This window comes from Biomphalaria glabrata, chromosome 6, assembly GCF_947242115.1.
Source record: "Biomphalaria glabrata chromosome 6, xgBioGlab47.1, whole genome shotgun sequence".
NCBI lineage: Eukaryota > Metazoa > Mollusca > Gastropoda > Planorbidae > Biomphalaria > Biomphalaria glabrata.
Window position 1 is genome coordinate 905,611 of NC_074716.1, and position 26,698 is coordinate 932,308.

Below are 26,698 nucleotides of genomic sequence, written 5' to 3' on the forward strand. Positions count from 1 at the left end.
ATGTGGAAAAATATACAGGTCATGACTGGGTTTGCATTCATCTTTAATCTTGGAAATTGAAGGCATTGCCATTCATTGTATATCATTTGTTTGTCTTCAGTGAAATTATTACAGGATTGTTTCCACAGTATTTTAAAATTTGCTATGTTGTCTTCTTCATCAGTTATTTTATTTAATGTACCGTACACCTTAATAATGTTGATTCATCTATATTATATTATTTCTGTAAGCAAGTACTCTATAATTAATGTAATTACAAAACAGTGTTATGATGCTGGCGAAAACTTGTTACTGCAGATTACTAAACAGCTGTATGCTGGTATTTGAGTTTGGTGTAAACAAATACAGACAAAACTCCACAAATAAATGACAGAAGAGGGAACTGTTTCAAAATTTTAATCACAACAAATAGTTCATAACAAATAGTTCATAACAATTACATGCAGGTAATAACCTTAGTACTCAAACAGTATCCCTACAAAATAACTGTCCAGATATCATGGCTACATTAATTTTTAAAAAGTAAATGTTCGAAGTTAATATGCGAAAAAAAAAAGTTGAATACGAAGAAAACAGGCACCTTCCAAAGCTTATAAAATAATTTTATCTAGTGCAATGCAATGTTGGTAAACAAATTAACAATCAGGCCTTCAAGGGCCATAATTCTGAAATTCATCAGCAGAAGTAGAAAGACAATAGTATAAAGCCTGTGAGGCCACTGATCTTGTATCGACACTTGCTGTTCCTTTGGATCTAGATCAGTTGCTTGGAGAGATGGAAACTGCTGAGGAGATATAGTTTCGACCATTGCCATTGCCCAGGGATTCATTTCCATATAGTAGTTTCACAACTGAAGGATCACAATTAAATCAAGCTGGAACTTTTCTCATCTGGAGTCTTTGATCTCCCATCAAACTTTTACTCAGGTGGCAAATAGGGGAATGCTCTTCAGATATGGCAAATATCGAAGAAATAAAATACTTATGGTATACCAAAATCGAACTTGCTGCCTGTATGAAAAGGAAGGATCCACAAAGATTATGGCACCTTAACTGAAAGTTAAGGCAGCTATCCAGAGAGCTTAATAGGCCACCCCCAGCTGGTTGTGCGCAGGGTTAACAACAGTCATATAAAAAAAAATATTGTTGGGAAAGCTAAAACAAATATGAATAAAATAAAGTTAATTTTGAAAAAATGTTTAGGCTATAATAAAACGCCCTAAACGTTGAAGGAAAAAGCATTGATCACACAATAAGCCTTATATGATGGACTAGAAGAATTTATGACAAGGCAACACTGCAGGACATCAAAATAGTTCTAGGAGAATTCAATGCCAAAATTGGAAAAGAATTCACCTTCAGACCAATAATCGGCAAAGAAAACTTAAATGAAGAGGCAAATAATAATGATCTAACATTACTGGGTTTGGCCTGAGGAAAAGGAATGTCTATCTGTAGCACTAAATGCCAGCATAAGAAAATGTACAAAGCAACATGGATCTCACCTGATGGAAAAAACAAAATCCAATAGATCATAAATGGATAATCATAAGTAAAAGATGTAGATTTGATATATTTCATGTAAGAAGTTTCAGAGAAACAGATGCAGACCATCTAGTAGCCAAAGCTAAATTTAGACAAAGAGTAACAGTAAAATATACAATAACCAAAGTAGCACAGCAATATGATACTCAAAAACTCATGATAGACCCACTTGATGCAGAAACTTAAGAATTCCTAACACATCTAACAGCATTGGAAAAGGACAATTACAATCTAGACTATAATTCTAAGGGCACTTACTGATTCCCTCACCATTCACTAGTTACGGTACCCCTAGTTACGGTACCCCGATTGTGGTGAACTAAAAAAAATACAAATGTAACTTGTTATTACTTAACTTGTCTCTAGAACAGCGGTTCTCAACCTTATTAAGCTTGGTGACCCCTTTTTAGAATCCCCCACTCTGCCGCGACCCCCCCCCCTCCCGCAGACACACACACACAGCAAAAGAAGAATAGACAAAAACAATCCATATTTTCGATGGTCTTAGGGGACACCCAAGGGGGTCGCGACCCACAGGTTGAGAACCCCTGCTCTAGGACAACTAAGCCAGTTCACAAATGGAAACTACAGCAATTAAAACTTCCCAAAATGATGTTTCATTCCCAATTTTATCTTCAAGTTGCTATAACAAAAAGACAATTTTATACTTCTTTCTGTTTTAATCACCATTTAAAAAAAAAAACTCCTTTTGAAAGTAAATTTCAATGGCAGTATGTGGCCCCTAACTTGTTTTTGTAGACATTATATGAAAACAATATTTTTTTTTCTATCAAAGATAGGACACAAATTTTGTTTTATGTGTGTAAAATGTTTTAAAAAGAAAAAGCAGATATAGATATTTTATTTTGTGTGTTGGGGTGGTGGTTAAAAAAAAAAAAAACGGCCAGAAGGATGTGTTTGTGTGTGGGAGATCAATATAAGTGAGCCGCTCTAATTCAAAGTAATATCTTAGAAGAGTATTGAAATTGGATGGGGGATATTGGGTCAAAATGTTACGTGAGAACAGTTCACAGGCCAGAAGTGTGTATGGGAAGGAATTTAAAGCTGGCCACTCCAATTAAATGAAGCATATACTAGAATTCACAGACCAAAAGATAAATTGTTGAAGCACAACAACAGACATAGCCTGTGGGTAATCCTAATTATAACAAATGAGCAATAAAAAAACAATAACATGCTATTAAAAGTAAAGCAGATGACATGGTTGGATTTGAGCAAAAGAAAAGGAGAGTCTGACATATAGAATGCAGGCATATTGAACAGACAAATAATGCTAAAGAAAGAAACCAGAAAGCAGTACAAAGAAGCAAGGCCAAGGGTTACAAAATCTGTCAAAAAGCATAAAAATGAGGCAATAAAAAAAAACAAAGAGCACTCATTGAGAACCTTGATGCGAGAGGAATGGGCATGAAAATAAGGGATGACAAGAATGGATTTCAAGCAAGATCACACATGTATGAGAACAATAATGGTGTCCTCGTCACAAAAAAAACAGAAGGGTCATTGACAAATGGGCTGAATACTTTGAGGAGTTCCTAAATAAAACAAGATGGAGACAAAGGAAAATATGAACAGCCATCAACACTATAAACCTACCAACACTATAAACTCACCAACTCTAATTTAAACATCAGAAATAAAAAAATTAGAAGCACCAGGAGAGGACCAAAATTACAACAGAGCTAATAAAAATGGAGGAAAAAACCTGAATTCACAATAAGACTAACCAATATCAAGAATTTTGGAAGAAGTAATACTAACAGATTGAAAGCAGCACTCATAACATAAATACAAACTAAAAAAAATGTCAAGAAAACAATGTACTAGTACAACTTAAATCGCTTATGATGGTATCAAAAGGAAATATCTTTATGAAATACTGAACAACTTAACAAGACTTATGCATATGAAATTAAACAACTCAATTTTACAGTGATAACATATAGATCTAAAACACAAAAAAAAATTATTTTAATATTAAAAAAACACAACAATCATTCAAAAAGACCTGAATCAGACATTTTTCAAATTGTCCCAAACTTGTTTTTTTTTCCATATAATTGCCCAAAACTTGTTTTTTTTTCATTCTGAAGGAAGTTACATTTTTGTAGAATAAAATTTCAGTATATTTGAGGCTGCTCAAATTTTTTCATTTATTCCTTTCATTGACAGTCTGTGGATAGGTTGAAAACAAAATTTAGTGATATCAAAGACTCTAATAAAAGCAAGTCATTTTAATTAAAAAAAAACAAACAAAAAAAACATAAAATATACTTTAAAAAAAAACAAGCTTATATTAAGTGTGATTGTATCAATTAGTTTGGATCAGTCATGTAATTATATGAAATGCCAAGACATAGTAAATCTGTGCAATTAGAAATATTTTTACCAATTGTTTTTGTTTAGCTTTCTCAATGTGCTATGATCCTATCACTTGTTTGGACCAGTTGTGAAAGGGGGAGGGACTATCTAGGTGAATGATTCCATGATTGTTATTTAATTGCATACAAATAATGTTCACTGATGTCTCAGGAGTTCTCAGGGGGACTAATTCAACTTATACCACCACATCTGTCAAGTAGGATTTCTTTTTTTTTGCTCAAGATACCCAACAAAATCATTAATTACAGTAGCAACTAATTGGTTAATTTTTTAAATTGATTCTTGCATTGTCATGTAAAAGAAATAGTTTAGCAAAATTTCAGCTTGACCAGAGATTAGGTGTACGAGAAAAAATGTGTACAAACTTTTTACCATACAGATAAAAAAAAACAACATATAAGTGACATAACGTTTAATTTTCTATAGAGTAGCAGTTAATTGGATGGGTACTTGGTCATGTGGTACACACTCTGAACAGATGTCATGATGGTCCTATGCACAAACCTGGTCCATCCCCATGTCATCCTGTAAGATTGGACTAGGATGTCGAAATAATGTTTTGATGTAGAATGCAATGTTTCTGTTTGTTTGCACTAAATTTTTTTTGTCAATGTATATTTTTTTCCACCTCATCTTGAGGAATAAATGTTTTGAGATGACAGGGCATTTTGTAAAGAACTCTTTCTATACTATAAAATCGTAGAATTGAATAGCTCTTTTTTATATATACACACACACACAATAATATGTAGTGGAACATGTAGCCGTCTAGTAACCATCATAAAAAGGGCATCAAAAATTACACTCACAACATTGCCACATTTAAAGGAACTTTTTGAACAAAAGTGTCTAAGGAAAATTGAAAAAATCTTGGAAGACAACAGCCACCCGCTCCATCAGAACTATGTCAGGTCGTCGTGAAGTGGGCGACTACTGTCAATCAAAACAAGAACAGAGGGGTACAAAAACTCGTGCGTACCTGACTCGGTCAGACTATATCAACGCCACTCTTAGATCAGGACACATGAATAGGACCAAGATGCCTGTGTGTAGTCGCTGAATGAACTTTCTATGTTGTGTCTGTTGTATTTATGTGTATGTTTCTGTTGTGTTGTCTTTATATGAGAAAAAGAGTCCTTGTAATCATAACAAATTTCCATTAGGATCAATAAAGCAGTCTTAGTATTTCTTAAGATTGTGGCATATAAAAATAGTAGCATGTTTATATAAAACTTGAAAGACTTTACAAATATTGTTAAATCACTCACAGTTTGGCAAGCCATATTAATATAAACTGGATCAGTTTCAGTTGGGCATTTGCAATCATTAAGCTGTGGAATGTTCAAACAAGAAAATCAAAGAATGGAGATTAATTCACTAAACAAACTTTAGAGAACTCTATCCTATAAAATCATAAAAAATGATAACTTCACTTTGTGCACAAACACAGTATTATGTAGGATTTTTTTTTATATTAGCCTGAGGCAAATACAATTATAAAAAACAGCATGTTGATAAACTTGAAATAAGACTTTACAAAAATTGTTAAATCACTTACAGTTTGGTCAGCAACACAGGTAGAGGTTTGACTAACAGTTGCAGTTTGACTATCTGAAGTCTTGGGCTGGAACTGGAATGGTCAAATAAAAAATTTGAGATCACAAACACTCTAATAAAAAAGACAGTCATTTTAACAATAAAATAACATAAAAACTGGACAGCCATTAAGAACACTATCTATCCTATAAGATTATTAAAAAAAAAAAATAAACAACTACTTTACACAAACACACATATTACCCTATAGGAACTTTTTTTATAATAGTTTGTAGCATATAGAAATAATAAATATAGCATGTTGATAAATTTAAAATTAGGATTTTTAAACATGACTCACAATTCGGACAGCATTGTTTGTAGGTATTTTATAGATGCTTTCAATAAGGCACTCTGAAGATTTGGGCTGGATCTGGTGTTGTCAAACAAAAAAAAAAAATAGAGAGCTCAAACATTCTAATAAAAAAAAAACAGTCATTTTAATAATAAAAAAAAAACTTGAAATATAGAAATAATAAAATAGCATGTTGATAATAAGCTTAAAATAAGACTAGAAATATTGTTAAATCACTCACAGTTTGGCAAGCCATATTAATATAAACTGGATCTGTTTCAGTTTGGTCAGTAATACGGGTGGAGGTTCTATTAATAGTTACAGTTAGGCCCTCTGAAGTCTTGGGCTGGAACAGGAATGGTCAAATAAAAAATTTGAAATCACAAACACTCTAATAAAAAAAAGACATCATTTTAACAATAAAAATACATTAAAACTGGAACTCAAACATTCTAATAAAAAAAAAACAGTCATTTTAATAATAAAAAAACAACTTTAAAACTCATTTAAGAACTCTATCCTATAAAATCATAGAAAATTATAAATCTACTTTATGCACATATTTACAGTATCAATTTTATTATACAAGTTTGTAATATATATATATATAGAAATAACAAGATTACAAAGAGAGTTTGTGTGATCCCCCATTGAAGTCACCAATGGACCAGGAATATTTAAGCCATAGTCTTGTTTTGATCGTTAAAATTAATAAAATTGTAAAAAAATAATTTGGCTTTTTTTCCACAAACAGGACAACACAGGATAAAACTCTTCTGGAATAAGTAGAGTAGAGATCCAAGTGATCACCTAAAAACAGAATGGAAACCTCCCAGACAGTGTCTGTGGCACCTGGTACGGTAGCTCAGGGTGCCATCCCTTCCCATCAACTTTCTTCAAATATGTTCCAATAAACACTATTGCTGGTTAGTTCTTTTTGTGGAACAAATACAGTGAGATGATTACCAGTATACATTTCTTTGCACCATAGAGAGATAATGAAAGCAATAAACTTGAAATAAGACTGTTCAAATACTATTTAATGACTTACGGTCTGATATCCTGTATATATTACTGAGTCATAAACATGGTTTTCTTCTGTACTGTTTGCCTATGGAATGAAAAAAAATCTAATAAAATTTTATTAAGTTAAATATAAAAACATTTTTCTTAAAAAAGCCATGCATCTCAAATAGCCTCTGAAAACCAGACCTTGGACCTGGTCTAACTATTTATCACTAACAGGAGAAGGGGAAAAGGCGAGTACTGACACTTAAGCAAGTAAGATTTGGGTAGGGAGGGGCTAATTAGCCTGGCTGGCTACCCACACGGAGAGGGTGGCATCATTCCATCCAGGATTAAGGCATAAGCTTCATCTCACTTCCATAAGATGATCCACAGTCATTTCTCGATTTAAAGAGGCCACATATATGGTTGACAGAATCAATGTAGGCAATGACTAGTTGAAAATTCTTTTAATAAGAACTCTTTTTTCATCTCTAAACTTTTCACATGATGAATCTTCCCCCCCCCCTCATTGCAATTCTTATATGTTTGTGGAATACAGAAATTAAATAGTAAATAATGTGGATACACAATTTTAAATGGTATTTAAATACTTACAATCTCTATTTCTTCAGCAGCATTGGAGGTGCAGACCACAGCATTGCTTTGAATACTGAAAGAATAAGACCATTTTAAAAATGTTAAAAAAAAAAAACAATAAGAAAAATGTTTAGTGTTAGTGTTGTGCTGGCCACATGACACCCTATTTGTTAAGTGTTGGCCAAAGAAACAGATGACCTTAACATCATCTGCACTATAGATTGCTAGGACTGAAAGGGAAACTTTACCTTACTCTTATTTTAAATTGCCATACAGGGTTTTCATTATACTTGTTTTCTTCAAGGGGAGATAATATGGGACATTTCAAGAAAGATGTTTGACATCCGATAAGGATGCAAACTGTGAGCAAGTAGAATTCCATTTATTGAGTATGAGTACTTATTGAGTACTTATCTTCTCTCTAAAGTAACATCTGTCTCTGGACACAAAAAAATGATCCTTATTAAATTATTTCATCTAATAAGAGAAGAGACAATTCTCCACACTTTATAATGTCTTATATTTTGATGTTATTGTTCTCACATCATTATCTATAGGTAACTATAGCGGCAACTCTTGCTAAATCTAGTAAATCTAAAATAACCAAGTAAGTTAAAGCTAAAATAGCTACACATCTTAAGACTACAGAAATAAACTTTCTAAGTATTCAAAATAAATCACCAGCTTTAGGAATTTTATTATAAAACGAATGGCAGGAAACAGAAACTTTGACAAAATCAGACAATTTAAGTTAGAAAATTCTAATTGGTACTATGAAATTTTTTGTACAAAATTTGACATAATCGTAGATGAGTTCTTTTAAGCCATATAAAATATAAAAAGCACAGTAATAGCAGAAGAAATTACTTCATAATATTGAGTACACAGATCATCACACTCTAGCTTAAGAGTACATGCAAGAACTATGTAACCAATTATCAGAACTGAAATTAAACATAAAACGTTTTTTTTTTTTTAATTATGGGTGGATGCAGTCATTATGACATCAATGGGAAAATATTGACCATAGACCAACATAAAACCTTAGGATATGAATGAACTATTTTATAGAGACATTACGCCATTTAAGTTCGTACCAAATTAAAAAAAAAAAAAACTAGACTAAACAACATCAGAGAAAATTAAGCACTGGTTAAGTGTGTGTGTGTGTATTTCATGTTTGATAGTGTTAGTTTTTTTTCATCTATTTTGTTATTGTAATAATACTGAGGTAGGCTATTGTAGTCAAATTGAATTTCCTTTCGCTCAGACTAATACAATTATTCTATAGTATCTTACAGACATGAACTAGTGGTAGATTATGACATTATAGAAATTAACATTAATTAGTACATGGATACACATACAATGATGTACTTATCTTCTCTATAAAGTAACACAATCTGTAATTTATAAGATAATCTCTCTGGACTATCTGACCATGATGTCAATAATACAGGGTGCGTCAAAAAAATGTATACACACTTTGAACTGTCATAGACAATTTATTTCCCCTTCTACAATCCTAAATTTCTTGACATGGAAAGCTTAATGTCCGATTGGAAAAATAAATGTGATTAATGTGAGTTATGTTCAAACTGGTGGCCTTCAGCATTGCTGAGTATGAGTCAACATTGATTTCGTACACCGTACCAAGTGTCCACCGAGATTTCTGCGCACACCGCCTGAATCTCATTCCTCAGTGTGTCCAGGTGACGTGCTTTACGTTTGTACGCCTCATCTTGAACTGTGCCTGATAAGAAGAAATCCAGAGGAGTGAGGTCTGGAGAGCATGCAGGAAACTTGATTGGTCCCCTGCATCCTATCCACTAGCCTGGCACATTGGGATCCAGGTATGCTCGTACTTCCCTATGATAGTGCGGAAGGACACCATCTTGTTGGAAATAAAACTCATCACCGTATAATGCACGAATGGAAGGGAATATGGAGCCAGCAAGCTCACGTCTCCAGTGTCTTTAAACCGCAGCTACATTCTCAAACTTCCAGTACCACATCATTATCTGCTTCCGCTCTTCAAAACTCAAACGCACGTCCGCCATGTTGCAGTTACTTCCTTGTCACTGCTGCAACTTGTTGAAGAAACATAACATTACTTTCTCACAGAAATTTAATCTTGTAGAACGGGAAATCAATTGTCTATGACAGTTCAAAGTGTGTATACATTTTTTTGACGCACCCTGTATATATTTTCAAATAAAAGCAGTTATGACTTTAAGAAATTTAAGGCATGTGAAACTCAAGTAATACGTCTTATTGATGGATTCAGGATTTCCTGCTAGGTAGAGAACTAACTGTACTAATGGCAATGTCTTCGATTCCCAAGATTAAGGATGAGTGCTGTGTAATAATATGAAGGCTCCAAATCTACATCAATTACATTTAACTCAAGATTAGTATAAGAAACAGTCTTAGGCACACAACTGTTTCAACTGTTCTTAAATGATCTCCTTAATTATAGAACAATATAAACAACATGATATGACAACATGCTGAATTTTTACATTATGGAACTAGATACCTGAATCAACTAAGAAAACCAAAGTCTTAGCTAGTTTAGATTAACTAAGAAAATGAAGCCATAGCTTAACCATACATACACATAGGATATAACTATCTTCTTTTTTGAAAGAATGTCTGTAATATATATGATGTCAAATGAAGCTCAGAAGATTATAATAATATGTGAGATGATTATTTTTTTTACAAGGAAAAATTTATTAGATTATGCAATATTTAATTTTTGTAAACCAATTATTCTTTGAATTTACATATGACAAAAAAATTTTTAAAAAGAAGATAATCTCGCACAACATATTCGTCTATCTACCCACCCATTTTTATATTTGCTAATTGCATTTGACAAACAACATGAAATTAGTGCAAATAAATGTGAACATCATAAAGGCCATCTGTTTCTGTGGCCTATGGTTATCGAAGCTGTCATGTGGCCAACACAACGACCAACCATCCCCAACTAATGTCAGGGGGACTCAGAGGTGCTCAAAGATCCAGAAATTAAAAATCCGAGTCTTCACCAGGATTTGAACCCCGGACCCTGGTTCAGAAGCCAAGAGCTTTACCGCTCAGCCACCATGCCTCCAAATATGTCATTGTACATTGTTCAAATTATCCATGCATAAGTTAGGTTTGCAAAAAAGAAACATTAAAAAAATAAATAAATTCTTACCTAAATTGAACAGCTGTTGAGGAGCCTGAGAAATGAAAAAAATGAAACAATATTGAAAGAATCTTTTTTGTTGTTATAAAATTGGTTTTCAACCAAAATAACAGTGAAAATATATTGTGAATTTTTTTACATAAGTTTATTTATAACTATTAATTTTTTTAACAAATATGTAACAAATAAAAATCAAACAAATCTTACATTACTAAAACAGTTAGAGACAAAAGGGCTGCCACAAAGTTTTAAAAATATAGGTAATGCTATGTGTATGTGTGTATGTATGTGTATATATGTGTGTGTCTGTGCACATGCATGCGTGTGCATGTGTGTGTAATTTCTCTTTTGCATTTCCTTGTATTTATGTATACATAAATATATAGTGTTTTTGCTTTATTGAAACTTGAAACAGAACATTATGCTAGTTTAGAAATTCACCTAGATGCATGTTTAATATTTTAAAAAAGGGATCAGGCTAAAAGTCACATCTTTTTTTTTTAAAGCACATTTAAGGCCATGGTGAAATAAGTTATTCAATAGTATTTCTAGTTTCTGAGACATTAGCATGACAATAAGCACAAAAAGTAGCTTTTCAATATTGGTGCTGTTAAAAATATACATGAATTGCTGACTTATGAATCAGAAGGTATTGATATACGAAAATTTGTGAATGATTTAGCTAACTTAAACAATGCTAGGAGGATTCTGTCAGCTTTGAAGATATAGGATGATGAGTATGTTGTATTTAAGCAAAAAAAACTTCAAATTTCCTTTTGCTTTTATTTTAGTTGAACAAAAAGGAATTATATTTTATTAATATCAAACTTCCGCGAGTGATATCTTAAACAGCTAAAACCCTTTCCTTCAAACGTCCTGGTGAAAAATCAGTGGATGGACATTGGGCTTATATTTGACAAGTGGCTTCCTTAAATAATAAAAACACACACTAGGTAAGTTGGAAAAATTTAACCCAAAATCAGACATGATTTTCCATTGCGCACATAAAAAAAAGTTTATGGTGAGTAAAACATTTAGCATCATTGTGAGAAATAGGAAATTAAAAATACAGAGGACTGCTCTGCGGCGTTCTAGTTTTTCCAGCCAGCTTTTTGCCCTGAGCTCTTTTGCGGTCTGTACCAAGGAAGAATAGCATAATTTGTTGTTTTTTTCAGCTGGTTATGCTGGGTTAATGTGGTAACAGGATTTGTGAATTAATTAGGGGCATTTAAAGACTAAGAGGGTCTGGTTTAGAGTTTTATAAAGATGGGAGTAGTGTCTACAAAGGGGTGGGTTTATTTATGCCCAAATAGTAATCATCTTCTTTTTTGAAGTACCGTCTGTATTCTATTATTAAAGTACCAAACATGGGAAACATAAAAAGGATGAGAAAGTTGATTTAAAAATCAAAACAAATGTAGCTTATAATCCTTTAAATACAAAAAATAATTTCACCTGAACCGACATTGAATACTCTTTTCCAAATGTAAATTAAAATGCCAGTACAAACCAATGCGACAGCAATCAAGAAAGTTGAGCAAATTGAAATGACCATTAGGATTTTTTTTTTCCATTGAGCCTAAGAGAAAAAAAGAACAAAAACAATATTATAATTATGAAAAACATTTAGAAAAAAGTAAAGTAAAAAAATAATAATTCCGAAATCACAATATTTGTCTTTAAAATCTCAACAAATCTATAATATTCTTCTAAAAACCAATTGTCAGAGAAGTACTACACTGTTGCTATTAATGACTGTGGTGTGTCAGTGGTGTGTACTTATATTATTCTGGCACCAAGTCTTTTTGTGTGCTGACTCCTAAAACACAATTTTGCTGCTGTATTGCTTTTAGTTATAGACCTTTGTTCTCACTATGATGAATGTTGGTTTGATGGCTCTATAATGCTACCTTACAGTTCTGTTGGTTTTGTGGCTCTATAATGCTATCAGTGATACAAATTGGAAATCACACTTACGGTGGCGCAGGAATTCACATATTTGGGAACAACAATAGCCAGCAACCTAGATTTAGACACAGAGCTGACAAAAAGAATAGGAAAGGCTTCTGCAGCTATGGCGAAACTCTCCAAGCATGTGTGGGAAAATACCAAATTGACCACGGTAACAAAAATCCTTGTCTACAATGCCTGCATTCTGAGCACACTTCTTTATGGCAGTGAGAGCTGGGCAACTTACATGCGTCAAGAACACAGATTAAATAGCTTCCACCTACGCCGCCTGTGACGCATAATGTGCATCTTCTGGAGGGATCATGTCACCAACCAGGAAGTTTTGACACAGGCCAACATGCATAGCATCTATGCTCTCCTTCAACAGAGAAGACTACGCTGGCTAGGTCATGTCACATGTATGTCAGATGGAAGAATTCCTAAAGACATGTTACACGCTGAGCTTGCAGAGGGAGCCAGACCCAAGGGCCACCCAATACTAACCTACAGAGATGTCTGCAAGCAAGACATGAGAGCCACGGGCATCGACCAAAGTGTGTAGGAGGAGATAGCCCAAGACCGGACAGCATGGAGACAGATTGTACGTGCTGGTACAAACTTTGCAGAATGCTAAAGAAACAAAGCTGCACCAGTCAAGAGAAAGAAAAAGAAATCTGCCCTGTCAGCTAGCCCTAGGACAGATGTATATACATGCAGGAACTGTGGCAAACTCTTCCGCTCTAGAATTGGCTTCATCAGTCACTCCAAGCCAGTGACTCATCTGGGCACATCCATTGTCTTCTGAGACAGAAAGAGCTATATATATAATGCTATCTTGCAGTACTGTTGGTTTTGTGGCTCTATAATGCTATCTTGCAGTACTGTTGGTTTTGTGGCTCTATAGTGCTATCTTGCAGTATCTTATCTTATATAATACAGATGTTACTTCAAAAAAGAAGATGATTACGTCCTACGCGTCATGCATTTAGTCATGCATATTAACCAATGACTTAAATTCTGCCAAGTCACTGGTTTTCCTGGCTAGCTCAGGCAACCCATTCCATGCTCTAATAGCACTAGGGAAGAAGGAGTATTTGTACAAATTTGTCCTAGCATATGGGACGAGGAATGTGCCTTTATCTTTGTGTCTTTCAGAGTATTTTATTAAATTTTGTTTTTGTATTTGAAGATTATGGTTCAGTGTTTTATGTATGATTGCTACTTTACTTTTGAGCCTTCTGTCCTGAAGGCTTTCTAAATTTAGTGATTTTACTAAAGGTGTTACTCTAGTCAAATGTGAATATTCGTTTGTTATGAATCTCACTGCTCTATTTTGTGTCTGTTCCAGTTTCTTAATGTTTTCTTGAGTTGAGGGGTCCCAAACGGAGGATGCATATTCTATTATTGGCCTAACCAAGGTTAAGTAACATTTTAGTTTTATGTTCTTATTTGATTTATAGAAATTTCTTTTAATAAATCCTAATGCTTTGTTTGATTTTTTTGTAGTTTCATCAATATGTGGATTCCATGATAGTTTTTCATTTATTATAACACCTAGGTATTTTGCGTTTTTAGTATGTGATACTGGTTTGCCATGAATAAGATAAGTGGAATTAATTTGTTTTAGTTTTTTTGTTACTCTTAACAACTGACATTTTTCTGGGTGGAAAGACATGCTCCAATTTGATTCCCATTTCTGTAATTCATCTAATTCTCTTTGTAAAATATCTGTGTCTTGTGTTGTTTTTATTGTTCTATATATTATGCAATCGTCTGCAAATAATCTGACTTTTGTTCCTGAACTAATGCAATTTGGTAAATCATTTATGTAAATTAAAAATAGTAGTGGACCCAAGACTGTACCTTGAGGTACACCTGAGTTTACTGTTATCGGTGTTGATTTAGAGCCATTTATTATTACAGTTTGTTCTCTCCCTATCAGAAAGTCTTTAATCCACTGATGCAGTGGACCATTAATGCCGAAATATTTTAATTTTTTAAGCAAACTATGGTGGTGAACTTTGTCAAAAGCCTTAGAAAAATCTAGTAAGATAGCATCTATTTGTTCACTATTATTTGTTATTTTTATTATTTGTTCACTATACTGTTGGCTTACCCTTGTTTAATGTGAGTATGCAAACTGTTACTACAATCTTGCAGCAGTTTTGATGCCATAGTTTTGTACAATAGTATTGCCTTTTGCCTCTCTAAAGGGACTGAACTTTAGGCTTGTATTGGAACTAGAGGTGGCTCATGTTTGTTATTTTTATTATCATGTTACTATCTAAAAAAGGAATGTGAGTCTGTATCATCCTTACTACTTCTGTGAAAAATGCTGTGAAAGGTACACCCATTGTTTTAAGAGCATTTTATATAGTGATTCATTGTTAATACACTTTTACATATAGTGTGATACATTTGCATCACACATGAAAGTCACCACATGAAATAGTACAATGAATTTGCTATCACCTTGTCCATGATTCATTATGAAGCATGAATGTGTACTAGAATTTCCGGGGTCTAAGAAAATAAGGTAAGGCTTAAAAATAAAAAGATCACTGTGAAAATTAGAACATTAGATTAAACATTGCACATTTTATTTTTCTGGTTTACTACATAGATTTTGTAGATAAAAAGTAAAACATACCATCAGCATTAGTTGAATAGGTTGGGTCAGTGGTCTCGTTAAGTCTGGTTGTGTTTGAGGCTATGAACAAAGAAAGTGAATAATTGTGTTTTATTTTAAATCAAATATTATTTAATTAATTTTTTTTTATAAGTTTGCATCAATACAAAGTTGAAACATTATGGCTTTTATTTTTCTAGCTTACTACATAGACTTTGTAGATAAATAGTAAAACATACCATCAGCATTAGTTGAATAGGTTGGGTCAGTGGTCTCGTTAAGTCTGGTTGTGTTTGAGGCTATGAACAAAGAAATTGAATAATTGTGTGTTATTTTAAATGAAATATTAATTAATTATTTTTTTTTATAAGTTTGCATCATTACAAAGTTGAAACATTATGGCTTTCATTTTTCTAGCTTACTACAAAGACTTTGTAGATAAAAAGTAAAACATACCATCAGCATTAGTTGAATAAATTGGATTTGTAGTCTTGATAAGTCTAGTAGTTTTTGAGGCTATAAATAAAGAAATTGCATGTTTCTTAATCAATTTTTTTAACTATAAAAAATGTATTCCAAAATAACACTATTGGTGCAAATATCTTTTCAATAGTTTGCTACTGTTTTTATAATTTAGAGAAAAAGAATATAAGGTTCCAGTTTGTTAAAGGTTCTAATGTTTCAAATGCTTTTTTGCTATTGCCAGCTTTCAAGCAACTATCGCTTATACTTCGCTGGTCAAAGATTAATTTTTCTTTTGTTGACTTCATTTTCATGCATATTTCTTTGTTGGTTGAACTGCATTCTTCTGCCAGAAAGGGATTCACTTTTTTTGTGTTTTTAGTTCTCTACTTCCATTACATAAATCAAGGATGTTTGTGTAACCCATGGCTTAAGTTTCCTTTGCTTTGTCCCTAGAATCTCAGAGGCTGACTTGTGCAATATTTTTCTGATAGTATCCATGAGTTAATATCCTCATGTACGGTTTAAGGTTGAGAGTTCAAATTTACTAATACTTGGTCTGGGTGGACTCAGAGGCGCCCCGAAGATCCAGAAATTAAAAATCAAAGTCTTCACCAGCATTTAAGCTACAGGACCTGCGGTTCAGAAGCCAAGCACTCTATCACTCAGCCGCCACACTTCCATGGTCAAGCCAAGTCACCAATTCAAAAATCATAAAAAAAAGATGTTGGATTTCTTTTCTTTCTAAATTTCTTTGTGTGTTGATGCTGTAGACCAAGGTAATCCTTGTTTCTGTTTTAAAGGGCCAACCTGTGAATGTTTGTATGTGGCTTGGACAGGAGAAGATTCAGAGGTAGAGCAGAGAGGCAAGTTGGGGTTTTAGTGTGAGTTTGTTTTGGACGTTTTCAATGTTTGTAAATAATGTGATCAATGAGACTTGATACTTTACATGTATGCGTGTTGATCTGTACTATTTCAAGAGCATCACACACAAGTATTCAATTTTTTATTTCAGCTAAAAGTGAATTAAAGTATTTCCCTTGTTGTACTAATATATTAACAAATGTTTTTACTTTTCAATAAACAACAAGGGTGAAATTGGTATAACTGTATATCTATTTTTAAGTGTAACTGTATTCTGAAGTCTATTTACTTTACCATAAATAAAAACTTATTGGTGTGATTAATATCTCAGCCAACCCATACCATCATGTGTTGTTGTTTTAAACTTTTTATAAAAAGCCAGTCAAGGAATGTATTTTATAAAAAGCTAACTTATGTCTGTTTTAGAGAATACTTCCAGTTGGCCCCCTTCAGTTGTTGAGTGACTATGGTTCATCTCAAACCCTTTTTCATGTAGCTGTGGAGCCCTATTTTGGAGAGACATTCCCATCCACAAATATTGCAGGTTAAGGTGACTTTCAATTAGGTGGTAGAGGAGCTGGCCATTTTTCACATGGCATGCTTTTCTTCCAGAGCTGAGGCCCATGTTTTTTTGCTGTCCCTAGTGAAGGCTAAGGCTATGTCAATGGTCAGTATCAATGTTTGCTGATTTTAGGTCCCATTTTGTTACATCCATGTAAAGGAGGTGGGAGCGACCAGTTTTTAAACTCAAGTGGCCCACAGAGAATAATTTTCAGGATGCGATTGTCTTCCATCCGGCGAACATGTCCAAGCCAGCACAGGGTCTGAGGACTGTAAAGATACTGGGAATACCTGTTCGTGCAAGAAGGATCTCTTTCTTTCCATGTGATTTTCAAGATTCTTCGTGGAGAGCACAAATGGAATGAGTTTAGTTTTTTCTTTTGCTTTGCGTAGGTGGTCCACGACTCACTGCTGTACAATAGCTTACTCAGAACGCATGCCTTGTAGACCTCCATTTTAGTCGCTGTAGTGAGCTTCTAGTTTTCCCAAACTCTTGACTTGAGTCTAGTGAATGTTGAGGTAGTCTTCTGTAACCATTTCTCCTCTTCTAGAGACAGGTCATCCTAAATTGTGGATTCAAGATAGCAGAATTCATTTACAGCATCCAGTTTGTTATCGTCTATGAGGATGGAGGGTGATGTTGTAGCAGGTTGTCCCATAAAGTTTTTTTTCTTCGTGCTAATTGTTAAGTCATACTCTTTACAGAGAATACTATATATATATGTATATAATCACACACACAAAATCTCAAGTAAATGTACAAAACTAAACTATATGAGTAATAAGATATTCACATAAAGACTGTTCACAAAAATACCTTGGTCCTCCACATTTAGTTTGTTTTCTTCATTCACCAGAGAATTCACAAAGTAACATCGCAAGAAAGGTAAGAGCTTTGAGAATGTGTCCAGGTCCAGACTTGTGTTAACTGTAATCACTTCCTTGGTCTTAACTGAAGGTCTTTCTTGATTCTGCAATGAAAACTTTTTTTTTATAGATGTCTAATTAATACATTAATATGTGCATAAAATCATATTAATGTTTTCCTGGCTGAAGAATGAGAACTTATTGAATTCATCCTAGCAAATAGAATCAGAATTGTGCTTATCTCTTTGTCTTTCTTAGTGTTATATAAGTTTTCTTTTTTTTTTTTTTTTTTTTTTTTTTTATTTGAAGATTTTGGTTTAGTGTTTTATGTATAATTGCTACTTTAGTCTTCTATCCTGAAGGGTCTCTAAATTTAATGATTCTACTAATGGTGCTATTATGACTAAATGTGAATATTGATTTGTTATGAATCTCACTGCACTATTTTGTGTCTCTTCTTGTTTCTAAATGTTTTTTTCTTAAGTTGAGGGGTCCCAAACAGAGGATGCATATTCTTTTAACCCTAATCAAGGATAAATAACATTTGAGTTTGTCTTTATTGGATTTGTAAAAAAAAAAAAATTTTAATAAAAACTTATTGTTTTGTTTGATTTTTAAAAATTTCCTCAATATGGGGTTCCATGATAATTTTTCATTTATTATAACACCTAGGTATTTGGAGTTTTTAGTCCATGTAACTGATTTATCATGACGATGATATTTGGTATTTATTTGTTTTAAATTTTTTATTACTCTTAATAACTGACATTTTTCTGGGTGGAAAGACATGCTCCAATTTGATTTCCATCTCTATAATTCATCTGCAAATAATCTGACAAATGCAACTAATGCAAATTGGTAATTCATTTATGTAAATTATACTAAGACTGTTCCTTGATGTACACATGACTGTTAATGTTGGTTTAGAGCCATTTTAATATTACAGGAAATCCTGAATCCATTGATGTAATGAACCAGTGATGTTTTATTTTAAAAGCTAGTTTCACTGATTTTGAGTTCCAACCCATAGGGGATAGGATGAATAGAACTGTTTAGAGTAAATCAGATAAGTGGAGGTGGAAATAAAACCTCAACATAATAAAACACAAGAATTAAAGAGAAGCTGAATCTAAAAAGTAGATTGTGTTGACAGCAAGAGGAAAGTAGTGATTCTAATTGGCCACTAGTCAGTCAGTGGCAGTAACCAATAAAAAAAAAATAGTTCACAGTGAAATAGCAAAGAAAACCTATCTTATATGTCTATGAAGACACTTAAGATTAATTCTGCAAGAAAATTCTCAATGTTACAAAAAATGACTTTTTTTCTTTACTATGTTGCTCTAAAGATGTTCAGGATGGGACTACATTAATTTCTGGTATTACATCTCCCGAGTATGCTATTCTGCCTCAACGTGGTACCTGAGTGGAAACGATCATTTGAGGAAGTGATCAGGCTAAATGAATAGCAAAACAAACCTCCTGTGGGAGTGTTCAAGGGAATGCAAGAGCTTTCCCATTACACTGAGTGGAGTAGAAAGAGAGCTCACATGTCCCTGTCAATAATCCATGCGCCGCTCCTCAAGGGAACGTTACACCAATGGCGAGTCCTGCACGGTTAGCTTGGCACAACAAAAGAAAGTGGCGGAGGTTTCCGGTGTACTCTGCCTTCGGCCAGATAAATTGGAAATAGCAATGCTTTACATAGGCATTGACTTGGATCTCTTCCAGACAGAATGGTTGTTCAAGCAGGCTTACAAGCCTAGAGCTTGAAGAGCCTTCAGCTAAGCTCTTTTGACAATCAAACAGTATTACATGTACCTATAAAGATGTTATTCATTGACCAAAACCTAGGCTAAAATGTCAACCAAAGTGTACTCACCATAATATTTTTCATACTTTCGCTCACTTTGGCTGCAACTAAATTTGGATTCAGTGATTTCAATCCTTGATTGTCTGTCAGGTCCAGTGAACATTGGAGAGATAGCTTACTTTTGGCATTTTCGCTAAGGGATATCTGAAAAATTAAAAAATGTTATATACAGTTAGGATACATATTTAGTAGAATATACAGTTAGGATACATATTTAGTAGAATATACAGTTAGGATACATATTTAGAAGAATAAAGAAATAATTTTGTGAATAGAAATCTCAAAACCAAAAGTGTAGCTAGAATGAAACTGAAGTTATAACAAACATAGGTTAGTCAGGAATAGTGTAGTGATACTTAAGAAACTTAATCTTGGAGACTTAATGACATATTCCCCTGGTAAATAAATATTTTAAAGTCTTATCTAGAATGCATAGTTGAGAACTTGCATGTGTGTTAAGCAGTCTTCATTTAAAGCACAATAAAACATGGTAAGAAACTAGTTGTTTGAAATAAAACTAAATAATGAAAGTAACGAGGAGTGAAATAGTGATTCTATTCATCTGGGATTTATTTGTATGTAGATAAGTCTGAAAAATAATGTATTTAAAAAATTTTAAAATATCCAGCTTAGGGTCTAAAATTCTTGGTGACTAATATAAAAAAAAAAAATTTTACCATAGTTTATATACTACAATGTATCTTAGTCATCAATAGCACTAAGATGAGTTTGCGCAGGAGGTCATTTCCAGCTCTGGCTGGATAACTGGCCCTGTTTTACTCCAGCAAAGCATCATTGAAGGATAGTTGCCTAATTTAGGTATAGGATGGATTCCTTTACTGTCTAAAGCTACAGTGTGTAGTAGTATTATCAACACACACAACCTTGCATCACACCATTCTCTACAGAGAAATAAGCTGACAGGTCCCTATTAAAACTGATTTAACCTTTCGACCCACATGCAGTAGCTTCAGAATAGCAATGAATCTTGAAGGGCATCCGAGCTGAGATAGAATTCACCACCAGCCATCGTGACTCACTATATCTCACTGGTGAGATCGATAAAGTCGCCATACAAATCAGCTACCTGCATTTTTCCTGCATTTGATGCTAGAAAATATCATGTCAGATGTGTCTCTCCCAGCTCGAAATCCACACTGACTTGCAAAGAGCCTATACATGCTTTTCTAAAAAGCATATATCATATATTTGAAAAGATATTTATAGTGCCAAATACCTCCAAAAGTATCATTATTTAATTAGTTTAAAAAAAAAAAGAATCTTTACAAAATTCATTTTTATACATCTAAAGGCAGACAAATGCTAAATTATATACACATTGTATTGATTTATTATGATAAAAATTACTATAAGTATTGTACTAAAAGGAAAAAAAAAGTCCTATCTTAAAGGAAAAAAAGTACATTTAATTATTTTTTTTTAGCAAAATAGTTTATGTTAGTTTTAGAAACCAGTTACACAGAGACGCAGTACTTGTTACAATATACTGATAAATCACACTTCATTGAAATACACGAGACAGCACAATTTTTTATTTTAACACACACACACTTAAGGAACACTCCTTGTAACCATGTATTTTGCAAAGTTTCAGCTGTCAGAAAATGTTGAATAGTGTTAGATACTTGATACTAGATAAATGTTCTCAGATCCAAATAAAAAATTATGTTGGCTTGCAAACTTAAGATGTATTACAATGGTGCTGAATCTTGTTTGCTCTAGGGGCCACACGTGTGCAATATGTGTGTCACAGGTCACACAAAATTGTGGTGTTCAATGAATTAAGTCTTTTCTGCTTCATTCTGCATAGCGAGAATTTTTCAAGTGACCAGTTAAGACCTGTCACTCGCTGGATATGGGCCTATGGATCATAGTTTGAATATCACTGATACATTTGATTCCACACTGAATGATTCAAAACATTACCATCAAGTCCCTAATATATTCAGTAGACAATTGTACAGGCCTGGTTGTTATTTAGCATTAAAAAAGTCTGGTTCTGTTTGTTTTTCTTAGATATAAAGTTTAAGACCACAACTGGAGGACAGGGAGGATGATGGCGGTCATTGCTCAAACTTGGCACCATCCTGACAACAGTCTTCATTAGTTTCTATTTCTTTTGAAAAAATGTATTATCCTTTTGCAGGAGCATATTGCTGATTTATCTTGGCTAAGGATTGACCTGAAGATATAAATTAAACTTTGAAAAAATAAAACACATTACAACAAATTATACTTTAGATTTGAAATTACTTCACTTAATAAATAATTATTAAATGTAGAAATTCATTTAATCCAAACTCTTTACTATTTTTCTTACCTAAGTTAAAGCAGAAGTCTTTATTATCAAAGTTAGTCTCCTGTACACTATTTGACAGCTTATTGTTATCTAGGTAAGTTGGAAGAGTTACATTTTAGCTTTTATTATTGAGCCATAAAACCCTGGCTTCAGATCTGAAAATTATAAATATAAATATTGATTAGATCAACAAATTATTTATTTTTTAATTTTCTAATTTCTAACACAAAAACAGTCATAAATCAGATCTAGATAATGCTGTAATGAAGGAAATCAACATTTAAAGCTAAAATGTAAAAACAGTGTACCGGTAACAAATCAGATCAATCAGTCTATGTGCAGACTAATATTGTAATGAAAGAAACCAGCAGTTAAAGCTCAATCAAAATATAATCAAAAATATTTATACCTCATTGGCCTCCTTCAGTCGTAGAACGACTATGGTTCATCTCAGAGCACACTTCCTCATGTGGCTGTGGAGCCCTATTTTGGAGAGACACTCCCGTCCACAGATAGCGCAGGTTAAGGTGGCTTTTGTTTCGGTGGTAGAGGAGCTGGCCATTTTTCGGATTGTGCGTTTTTCTTCCTTATACAAGTAAGTAAGTAATAACATGTTTTCTAAATACCTGAAATCTCAGAGTTAGAATAGTTAAGTTCCCCTTTTAGACCTTGCTTTCTATAAGGCAGATGATGTTAAGGTCATCTGTTTCTTTGGCCAATGGTTTAGAAAAAAGTGTGTCATGTGGCCAGCACAACGACCAACCACCTTAACTTTCTCAAATAAAAGTCAGGTACCCATTAGAGTTGGGTGGATTCAAGAACGCCCTAAAAATCCCGAAATTCAAAATCCCAGTCTTCAAATCCAGGACCCCAGGTTCAGAAGCCAAGTGCTTAACCACTCCACCACCGTGCCCCCTAATAAAATCTCAGACATGCCTAACTAGAATATGGAATACTCAAGTTCAGAAATAATTTAATTATAAATTAAAACTGTAGATGAAAACCTGCCATTTAAGTATGACCTATCAAAATTGCCCTCTTATTAAGTTTTTATAGATGCTTGAATATAGAAAAGATCTAGATCAAAGATCCGTGGGCTGTAAATTTTTTGTTTACCTACCTACCTTCTTTTATTTTATTTTTTCTATAAAATAGTAATTGTAGTGCCCCCTTCTTTCCTGGACACATATAGGTCCAGAAAGGTTGTCATTGCCAGAAGTGGTAATTGATATTATATTTAATAAGCACGCCAATACCTATAAAATGTCGAAAACTAGTCCAAGAAGTGTGGCTTAGATGTTGAGCCAAGGGAAACTGTTTTCAATGAAAGGTGATGGACGAAGGCAGGTAACTGGGTCTGAACCAGTAAGATTCAGGGAGGAGGGGCTCATTAACAATGGCTAGCTACCACCTAGGAGAAGAAAAACTCTTAATTCAAACTTCTGCAGCCTTGTACCTATTCCAAAACATGAAAAAGCTGCCTGGCCATGTGGTATGTGTGCTGGATTGCCATTGGTCCAGGATTCATACCTGTTCACTGCCATCCCCGCCATTTTGCAAAGGTTTCGCCTAGGAAGTAGATTATCTTCATTCATTTCAACTCTGAAGGAACATCTGAAACATGTAAAACAAAGGCTTTAGGAATCAACCATGAAAAAAAAATATTAGTGGATGATGACATCATCCCGACCATTGCTAATGCCCAGGTAGAAGCTTCACACCATGACAAATGAAGGGGGAAGTATAATTTAAATACATTTAATTCTAGAACCTATGATTAGTGAAGAAACAGTATATGGCGATCCAAACTAGTCTTGATCTAAGAATCTATAATTAAGCTCATCCATTGAAGTTCGATGGTGTCTTTTGTCATCCAGGGGGCTGAGGGCTTTGCACTGGGGTTTTGAGCCTCCACATGTGGCTGGTGAGACCTTGGATGGCTGCCTGGTCGTGCGGTTTGCGCGCTGGACTGTTATTCTAATTTATCGATGGTCCAGGGTTCAAACCCTGCCCGCTCCCATCCCCAATCATCCTGTAGGAGGTTTGGAATCTTCAACTCTGAAGGAACACCCAAAACATGTAAAACATTTTACAAACATGTGAGCCCGGAAAGTTTGGCTGCACAATGGGCAGGTTATTCCAGCTGGAGCTAGTGTCATTGGCATTTGATTTTTTTCTCTGGCGCTATTCTTCTCCCAGCGATGTTCTAGTGCCCCCTGCAATATGTGCGCCAGTTTTATGTGCTTCTGTCTCCCTGGTGTCTGAGTCAAAGCTGAATGTTTTCAGAGAAGCTTTGAGGGTGTCACTGAAGTGTTTTCTTTGTCCACCTTGTGAGGGCTTTCCTTCCCTTAATTGGCCATACAGGAGTCGTTTAGGGATGCTGCGGTCGTCTACTGAGCAGATGTGGCCTTCTCATCACAGCTGGGACTGCATCAGGATTGTGTGCATGCTTTGCAGGCCCGCTCTTTGAAGGACTTCAGTATCTGGTATCTTTTCTTGCCATTTAACATTCAGTATTTTTCTGAGATGGGTCATGTGAAAGTATATATATACACACTGTCCAGGTTTTTTAGGCATAGAGAACTGTCAGGAGGAGGACAGCTCAATAAATCCCTAGCTTTGTGTATGTGGAGATACCCATCTATTCCAAACATTTTAGACATTCTGAAATAGGATGCACTAGCATTGGCTATACATAGTTACTAATGATCTTTTGCAGATAATTTTCAGAGCAGGCATTTAGGGCACAGTTGTCAGCAAATAGCAGATCCCTGATTACTGCTGATTTTTTTTTTTACTTTGCTTTGAGCCGCTTCAGGTTGTATAGGCCACCATCAAATCTATATGTTATATTTATCCCGCTTGTATCTCTATTTGTGAATGCATCTGTCAGCATAGCAGAAAACATAATGCTGAACAGTGTGGGTGCTAGGAAACAACCTTGTTTTACCCCATATGATACTTTAAAGGGTTCTCCACTTTCCTGAACACAAGCCTTCATGCCATGAAGGCATGAATAATTAAGTAAATCTATATAGATCTACATCTTATCTAGACTCTTTATATAAATCTATAGATAGAGGCACATTTGATATAAATTCCATATATATTTGCTAGAACTAATTCATACAAGAAGTGCTTTTTCTTGCCTAGTGACTATAAAAGTGCCATTGATTAGAGAATGGAATGGGTTGCCTGAATCAGCCAGGAAAACCAAAGAGTTAGCAGAGTTTAAATTTAAGTCAATAATAATATTAACAATAACATGTATGACTGTCAGACCTGTCACTATGACTAGATTCTCTAGATTGTACAAATGAAATGTGTAGGTTTTGAAGGTTTTTGAAGATGCCACTGAATGTAAAAAATTATCATTTATGATGTCAATAATGAGTCATTGAGTGAATCATGATTGCTTGAATGGCAGTGTCCAATGATTTTGAATTTTAGAACTATTCAACTAGACATAGATTCTACTAGATCTAGATCTAGATCTATTTCTAGAGAGTCATTAGACTGCTTAAATGCCGGCTTACTTTTAAACTTGACTTATAAGTTTAAGTGTCTTAAGAAGTTAAGTTATGCTTATTAAATTCATTTATTTTTTATATCTACACTAGATTCTAGATCTCTAGATCTAGATTCTTATATAATAAATCATTTATATAGATTCTATATAAATTATATAATATATAGGCCAATATAGGGTAATTTCCTCCGCTTTTAGCAGCGGAATCTAGATGTAGACTAAAATCACTATATAATAGTATATATTTGAAAAAAAAAATTAACTTACCTGCTATGTCACTATGTCACACTAGGTCTATGTGTTGGTGTTGATATTCTATAGCATAGCCAGACAATCGCACAAGGTGCATTCAATGTTTCGATAAACAATCACCGGGCAAACGGAAGCTGTCCAGGTTAGCAGTAACTGAATAAGCACCAAGAATACTTACTAAACACGTCACGAGCTTCTATGCTAATTTGTTAATTAGCTAAATATTAGTAAATCTAAACGGGGTAAATACGCAGTGGTTATCAAACTGTTATATAGATCTAGTAACTTCGTAGACCAAAAAAAAAATGTTTTCCCCATAATAGTCAGAAGTTTTCCGTCAGAAAGTCATTCTCATGTTACATGTATGAACATGTGACTGTGAGAGGGGCTGTAAACTGTAAATGTAGGCACAAGCTGACTGTCATAAATACGATCATTCTCTTGGGTAGAATTTCGTATAGAAATCAAACTTTTCCGGCTTCAAACTTGTATTAATAGGCTAATATTAATTTAATAGATGATGTTCTGTTGTCACAGATTAATAATAATTTACTGTAGACGTTACTAATTAATAATGATAATAACGAGACTGTCTTTATCAAGGTAGACATATAGATCTAGATATATAACTAACTTTTATTTCCGTCCGATTCTTTGCTTTCGCATAAAACATAAACAACAAACAATGACGTAATATCTTCTAATATTAGCACATCCTTCCTTTTGAAGCTATTATCACATCCTTCCTTTTA

At 33.9% G+C, this 26,698-nt stretch overlaps 1 protein-coding gene across 1 annotated transcript; it reads right to left on the reverse strand.

Annotated features, from left to right (window-relative positions):
* Window positions 1-2,561: 2,561 nt before the first annotated feature.
* Window positions 2,562-26,698, reverse strand: LOC129926719 (uncharacterized). The gene is made up of 17 exons (XM_056032457.1): window positions 25,962-26,698; window positions 22,575-23,779; window positions 22,187-22,320; window positions 19,855-22,048; window positions 17,926-18,079; window positions 15,678-15,737; window positions 15,461-15,520; window positions 15,243-15,302; window positions 12,153-12,221; window positions 10,652-10,676; window positions 7,462-7,516; window positions 6,890-6,949; window positions 6,080-6,184; window positions 5,845-5,916; window positions 5,506-5,577; window positions 5,216-5,278; window positions 2,562-3,738 (listed from the first exon to the last, which is right to left on the reverse strand). Exons 4-17 carry the CDS (start codon window positions 19,867-19,869, stop codon window positions 3,715-3,717), a joined length of 894 nt encoding a protein of 297 aa, XP_055888432.1. The 5' UTR covers window positions 19,870-22,048; window positions 22,187-22,320; window positions 22,575-23,779; window positions 25,962-26,698; the 3' UTR covers window positions 2,562-3,714.